The sequence below is a fragment of the Lottia gigantea genome (assembly GCF_000327385.1).
Source record: "Lottia gigantea unplaced genomic scaffold LOTGIsca_28, whole genome shotgun sequence".
Lineage (NCBI taxonomy): Eukaryota > Metazoa > Mollusca > Gastropoda > Lottiidae > Lottia > Lottia gigantea.
Window position 1 is genome coordinate 1,261,533 of NW_008708898.1, and position 7,854 is coordinate 1,269,386.

General features: G+C 35.3%; 2 protein-coding genes across 2 annotated transcripts; one reads left to right on the forward strand and one right to left on the reverse strand.

The window, feature by feature from the left end:
* Positions 1-497: 497 nt before the first annotated feature.
* On the forward strand, positions 498-3,168 carry LOTGIDRAFT_161235 (hypothetical protein; the record flags this gene model as incomplete). Its single annotated transcript, XM_009056566.1, has 2 exons — positions 498-536; positions 2,884-3,168. 2 exons carry the CDS (start codon positions 498-500, stop codon positions 3,166-3,168), a joined length of 324 nt encoding a protein of 107 aa, XP_009054814.1.
* Positions 3,169-5,125: 1,957 nt separating this feature from the next.
* Positions 5,126-7,157, reverse strand: LOTGIDRAFT_161236 (hypothetical protein; the record flags this gene model as incomplete). The annotated part of the gene is made up of 3 exons (XM_009056567.1): positions 5,126-5,644; positions 5,847-5,925; positions 7,093-7,157. 3 exons carry the CDS (start codon positions 7,155-7,157, stop codon positions 5,126-5,128), a joined length of 663 nt encoding a protein of 220 aa, XP_009054815.1.
* Between the last annotated feature and the right edge of the window lie 697 nt (positions 7,158-7,854).

Sequence of the window (7,854 nt, forward strand, 5' to 3'; positions counted from 1 at the left end):
AGTGGGTTATTTGGCTATAACAAGTTATGTTGGGCTGTTGGGATATAACAAGATGTGTTGGGCTATAACTAGATAGGGAAGGCTATAACATGGCGGGCAAACTATTTTAAGAGATGACGAGCTATAAACACGGTGAGTGAGCTAAAACAAGGTTTGGAGCATGAAGTGGTAATCGCTCTATTATCCTTTTGATTCTTCCTCGTTTATACATATTTTACAAAATAATGAGACTAGTTGTTAATTTGTAACCTCCATTTTGAGAGATATTTGAGGAAAATCATGATATTGCTTCTCTGTGGTCATATTGATGGTACATTCGTGTTCTATCGTAATATTCGATAAGCAATGAGAATATATTCCAGTTTTAATTAGGACAAGAGGCTGTAAATTGAGGGCATTATGAGAACAAACATCCAAGTAGATCAATTGTTGTGAGATCTAACATGAAAAATACTACTAAATCCACAGTCTTACTTATATTTTAACTAAGTAAAGTGATGACAGGTAAAGTAAATAGACATTCAATGGAAGTAAAGGTAGATTAATTGACAAACAGCTCGGTTGACCTTTTCGATTTCAGTTTGAACGAGGAAAAAGAAATACTTTACTCGATTGCCACCTTCGAGTCGATGCAAAATCACGTAGAATTGGGTATTTGTGTTATTTTCTCATGTACGTAAATGTTAGTACTAATTGAACTAAAGACTCACTGTATGGTGTTTTCTTTCCTTTAAAATATATAGTAATGTTGAGCTGAAAATCATTGGCTCGGAGTGTTTTGCTGTTTACGATTGATATTGCGAAATTTACTAGCAGCAATCATGCAACTATCATTAAAATTATCTTCCAACAAGCCAGTGAACAGACTAGACAATCTGATTGAAATACAGACCTAAAGTATTTTTTGCCAAAATATTGTAAGTAGTGGTACCGGAAGCCTACTCGCCAACTGCTTCGATGTTCACGGTGGGGACAGAGGAAATGAGGCTAGTCTCCACCACTTTTTGTGGCCAATATAATTATCAAAATGCATGTTAATAATAAAATACTATTTAATTCATTGAATTTACTTTCGAAATACGCATAAATGACGTTTATAGCGATCCAATTGTAAAGATTTTCGCAGCTCTGTGGACTCTAAATGGGATAATGGACTACTTCTCTAAACAGGTGGTCCTCACCGACTGTTATCAACGGATAGGCCCCACTGCTTCTACATACAGTTTGGCAACTGGGGCACTCAGTTTCTTTCTAAGGAGAAAGCGTGCAATGGGAGGTAACTCAAATAATATATTTTGGATATGTTGCGCTACGTACCACTCTTAAATTCATAATTAACACCCAAGGTTCCAAACTTCCTTACTTGTCATCTACCAACCAACTTCCTTCCTTTTGCCAACCATCTACAAAATGAAGAACAAACACTGTATGAATCTATAGAAGCCCAGTATTGCTACTGTAGGCGACTGCTCTGGATGATTATAACACTGGGTGTGACAGTTCTGTAATTCTTTCCGGACTATACTTGACTTCGCGCAGTATCTTGACGCGAACTACGATGCAAGATCAGCAGACTTGATTTCTCAATTAAATTTTTGAAGAACGGATTAAATATAACTCTGGGATACTGACTTAGAAATTATGAATGGAAACTGTTTAATTACTTTCAAAATTACCAATGTTTACAATAGTCAATTTCTACTACAATTCTCTGTCTACTTTCGGAAACCAAAAACTCATTACATCTTCCGAAGTGTCGTATCAAGACAATGAAAAGAACATATAAAAATACTAAGCTAGTTTACTCTGGAATTCAATACCCCACCCAGGCAGAGAGTTTTAAGACAAGGCTGAAAAGGGAATTACGATCATTATATGTTATTATGTTACTAATATTTTTATATTTTCTTCAATATACATAATATATGTAAATATTACCTTTAGTTCAATTTATTTTCAAGTGTTTGTCACATTATTATCGTGACCATATATTTTCCTATATTCATTTTACTACTTATTATATTTTTATTTTTATCATTAATCCCTTTTTTTTTTCACGTTGTCATTATGTAAATATGTTATTGTTGTATGTAGAAAGATCCAAGGGAAGATTGGCTCGTGCAACTGCTTGTCTCTAATACAGTTTTTATATTTATATATATTTATAATATATATTAATATTATTATTACAGTTGTAATCTTATTTCGGGAACTAGATAGATGGTCGATTCATTTTAAAGGCTCGTAAAGATGGATTTTTTTTTACCGGTCCTTCTCGTTAGATCATAATAATAGGCAAGCCCAAAATAGGAATTATATTTTACAAAGCGTAACAAGTTGATAAGCGGATTATTTCCCTTTGATTTGATTTTGTTTAACTAATTATTGTGGGACTTTGCGAGTGGCTCTAGATGTGATTATTTTAAGAAAGATTCTACAATAATCTCTTTCTTTCATTTTTAATGATAAATTCCACACAAAAGTTTAAAATTCATATAATTCTAATGAATTTCGAAATCGTAGCTTAATGGTTTATAGATTTCCAGCTTTATTACGTATATGTGTAATAGTTCGTGACTATCCGGAGCTCCGCAATAATCATGACGTCACAATACGTGCCGAACTTCCAACGCTAATTATGCAAATCGTAGCGTAGTAACGCATAGAAGACACTTAGTGAATAGCTGTAAAATTTAATATTCTATTTGAGGCTGAGCGGCGCCGAAAAGTAAGCGTTTAGATTTTAAATCATTATAATCATCCTCACCATTATCATCATTAGTTCAGGCATTTAGATCTATTTTAAGAGTAATTTGTTTTATTACCTTATATAGTATGCACAATCATAATCTTACTGACTCCTATTTCTCTTTAATTTTGTAGCAGCTCGAAGAAGAAAGAATTGTACGAGTTCGTGCAATGAAGCGAACAGAAACTGGTGATACCATCAAGGCCTTTATTGAAAAACAAAAGGTCTTCGAAAACCACCAAACGAAGAAGATGGACGATGCGGTTGCCTCACGCCAGAGGTATCTTCGTGAAATACGAGATAAATTAAAAGAGAAAAGGCAACCTGAAAAACAAGTCCGTCAAAGAAAAGAAATAAGCCTTGATGACATGGATCCTCCTCCAAAAGAAGAACAAAGTTTTAATTTTCATCGAGGCTGAATTATATCTATTTCAGATAAGTGGTGGCTGGGAGTTTGTTATATATTTTAGAATAGTTGATTTTATAGCATTACTTTCAGAATAGTGCTCCACCATTTATCATTACTTAGTTGTAAGAACACTTCGTTTGATACAGTGGTAGCGATGATCCAGTTTAAATTTATAAGAATCGAGATTTATTATTACGTCTCTCTTTAGAATGACTCATTTGAAGACAAAATGGAGATTATCTCATCTCTCAAACAACTGTTTTTTTTTGTAAATATAGCAGACGTTTTTCAACCTGTACAGTTCTTAAATTGAACAAGGATTTCACTAAGACCTTTGTCGATGTGAATTTCTTACAGATGCCATTTTGAAGATTCAAATTAATTAACTTTTGATTTTTTTCAAGTACAGGTTACAGGCAGATGCATGTCTAGTTGTCTTTAATACAACTTTCCTTTATTGGTCATTTAGTTCCAAATTTAGAGAGTTCGGTAGCTCATTTGCATATTGATTAAAAGCAGATGATTATTATCCCTAACCCTATATACTTAACCTTCATTTTCAGATCGAGGAAACCAGTTATAAATAATTTCTTATTTTCAGATAGATCTTATATAGTCTCTTATAGTCTCTCAAGAATTCTATCACTACATTTTAAAATATTGATATCAGATAATCCCCTGATTGATGTAGTTCTGCAAATCGAGGGTAGTTCAAGTATACCACAATTAAGTAACTTTCTACAGATGTCTTATAATATTTATTTATCTACCATATATTATGTATACATTTTAAAATATTGATATAAGACAATTATTTACTTACATATTAAGAAATATAATCAACGTTTTATTGTTTTCTGCTTCAGACACCCCTTCAGAACAAATTTCCACTAGATGCCACTTTGACACCCTTTTGAAAATTTTTGTTATGGACCAAATCCAAAATGGCCGCCATCATCGCTATTTTATATTTCTGCCATTACTTTGCTTCTAGGGCTAAGAAAATCATTTAAGATTCTTTGTACCCCCCGTGGACAGGTTATGGTCGTGAAAATTTAAAATAAAATGTTCAATACACAATAAAAGTAAGAAGTCTGTTTTCACAAATACTGATGTTGGTAAAGTTTGTCATTACTGGTGTCCAAAAATTTCAACTAAGTACGATAACGAGTCCATCAACATCCGCTACTACTAGTCCAATAATAACCCTTACCACCAGTCCAACGACATCTCCTTCTACCAGTACTACACCATTCAACATTCTCCTTTATTCAAAACCAATAACATCACCCACTACTAGTCAAACAATATCCCTTACTACCAGTCCAACAACATCTCCATGTACCACTCTAACAACATCCCCTACTACCAGTCCGTCGGCATCCCCTACTACCAGTTCTTCAACATTTACTACTAGTCATACAACACCCCCTTTCATCGGTCCAACAACATTTGTTGTCGGACTTTTTGGAGGAGGTTATGTCGAACTGGTAATAAGAGATAGATGTTGTAGGACTAGTTACAGACTTGGTTGATGGACTGGTAGTTTGAGAAGTGAATGAACTGTTAGTGAGAACTCTTGTTGGATTAATAGTAGGATGTCCAATTGGTGGCAGGACATGTAGGACCGGTAATGGTAATGTTGTTGGACTAGTATTATGTGCGGTTGATGGACTGGAAGTAGGAAAAGTCGTTAGACTGGTAGTAGATGATGTTGTAGGACTGGTTGTGAGGGATGTTTTTGGACTGGTAGTAGGCCATGATGTTAGACCGCTGGTAGGAGATTCTGATGGACTGGTAGTGTGTAATATAGTTCCGTTGGTAAGCGATGTGTTTGAATGGTAGTAGGAGATGTCGCTGAAGTCGTAGCAAAAGTTATTGGTAGGAGATTCTGATTGACTGGTAGTTTTGGTTTGGTAGTAGGTGATGTTTTTGGGCTGGTAGTAAGTGATGTTGTAGGACTAGTATTAGGTAGATGAACTGGAAGTAGGAAATTGTGGAGCTATTGGACTAGTAGTAGGTTTGTTGTTGAATGGTGAAGCAGGTGGTGTTGGACTGATAGCAGGAGATGTTGATGGGGGTTGTAAGGCTGGTACTAGGGGATGCCCGCGGACTGGTAGTAGGGATGTTGTACGAATGTTACTAGGTGATATTGGACTGGTATTAACGGTGGTTATTGTATTGGTAGTACGGGATGGACTTGTATTGGGGGGATGTTGATGGACTTGTGGTAAAAGTGGTTGGACTGGTAGTAGGAGAATGTAGTTGGACTGGTAGTAGATGTTTATAGAACTGGTGGTAGGAGAATGTAGTTGGACTGGTAGTTGGAGAATGTAGTTTGACTGGTGGTAGAAGAATGTAGTTGGACTGGTGGTAGGGGATGTTATAGGACTGGTAGAAGGGGATGTTGTAGGACTGGTAGAAGGGAATGTTGAAGGGGTGGTAGTAGGGGATACCGACAGACTGGTAGAAGGGATGTTGTTGGACTGGTGGATGGGATGTTGTAGAACTTGTAGTGGGCGATATTATTGGACTGATAGTGGATGATGTTGTTGGACCAGAATTAGGAAGGCAAATGGATTGGTAGAAGGGTGTAAGACTGGTAGTAGGAGATAGTGTTGGACTGATAGTAAGCGCTGTTGTTGGACTGGTAGAAGCGAATGTTGATGGACTGTTTATTATACCTACTTTCATTTCTTTTGGACACCAAAAATGACAAACTTTACCAACATCAAAATTTGTGAAAACGTTATATGGACCCTTGACCCTGAAAACATTTATTTTGGCCCAAAATTATGTCTGTTGGTGCCCTTAAAGCAACGACAAGACAGAAATAGTAGACAGAATATCGGGGATGATTTTGAATTTGGTCCATACAAATTTTTCCCTAAGGTTACCAAAGTGGCACCCAGCAGAAAAAATGTGTTCAGGGAGACTATCTGAAGCAGAAAAAAACTATACATCACAATGTGTACTCCAAAGCACACTTTCATTAAAATCTGACTAAAAACCACACTATATTGTCGGGGGATGAGTAATATCCTGAAACTGGTCTTGAGCATGGATAAATCCTACCTCCCCCTCCAATAAAGGAATAACATTAAATGGAGAAGGGTTGGGTAGCCCGCTCGCAGCAATGGATCGACTGATTGTTTTCAATTATTTTTGTTTTCATTTTTTTCGTTAAATTTGAAAATAAATTAATCTAGAAAAAGTGTTGTTTTGAACTCACTAGAATATTAAAACAGAGCATGGAAAATGACCTCTTGGCATCATATCTAAATGGCAACGTGTAGTAATAACAAAGAGACACTATTACTATAATTATTTAATGATCTCAAACAACATAGATCAACCTTACCAAGGTCTAACACTCCACAAATACAAATAGACAAGTTGACCTCCAGCGAATATAAAATCTGATCATCACCAATTTCAACTGAGTAACCTAAACTTCATTATAGATCCGTGATATTCTAGCCTTCTCTACTGGCTCCCGACAGATTATTCTGACCACAAGTAACCTGGTTTCGCAGACAACACACGCCAACATTATGCAAATTGTCAGACACTGAATGAATAATTACCTTAAGTTTAACATGCTGACGTATGCTAACAAGGCTGGTGGGTTGGGGTGAGGCCTATTGTTTCAGAAAATGTAATTTAATCAAACCCTTCAATGTTACGTGTTCGAAAATTTTGTCACAAGATAACATTTTGTGATCAGTTACCTCCCTTGAACTGTTAAAATTAGATAAAAGTATTTTCAACAGCTACTTCCTTTGTACTGTTAAAATCGGATGACATTATTTTCAATAGTGAAATTTTGAAATGTTTGTTGTGTACGTAAGAAAATTATGGCGAGTGTGGCGCCAAGCGAGGTATCTTTACCCTTCTAGACAACTGATACAACTTTTCATTATGAAATACTTACTCACTTTTGATTGTTAAAATTACGCATTTGAAAAGTTCAATAGCTGCAATAGCATGTTTCGCCATTATGTTGCTTTTTTTATACCCGGTTGCGTTTGGGTCGTTGGTAGAGCCTACTTGGTGTATATCAGGTGTCTCAAAAAGAAAAACCTCTCAAAGTTCAACGGGTGGTATTCTCCCAGATACACCTCCAAGATGTGGATGTTATCGAAACTGCCCAGTATGTCAATTGAATTTTTTGGTTACGTACTTCTACAATCTTTAGTCGATGAGAAAGACATCTTGAATAATATTTGTGAGAATTTTTAAAGAGATCAGTTCATGAACGGCTGAGACACTACCCGTTTTCTTTTGAGTCAACCGATATATTAGTAATGTTGAAATGAGTTGACAAGTTTGGCAAAAATCAATCTTTTACAGAATTGATGCAACAATTTCAAATTGTTGAAAGAAAGGATAAATTTAATCGATTTTTCTCTTTAGAAAGAAAGAAATAACTAAAATTATTGATATATTTCACTAAAGAAAAAACTATAATAGACTCCTAATCTATTTAGACTCTTATAGAAATAGTTGAAATCGATAAAGATTTTTTATTTATTGTTTTGATGTATCTGTATTTTCTTTTTATCAAAGTCGCACCGAATAGAACATTAATAATACATATATAATGATGGCTGCACCATGTAGAGTATACACAGTTTTACAAATGTATTTGTTCACAGTTTCATACAAATATAAATAGTAGCCGTATAAAGGTGCG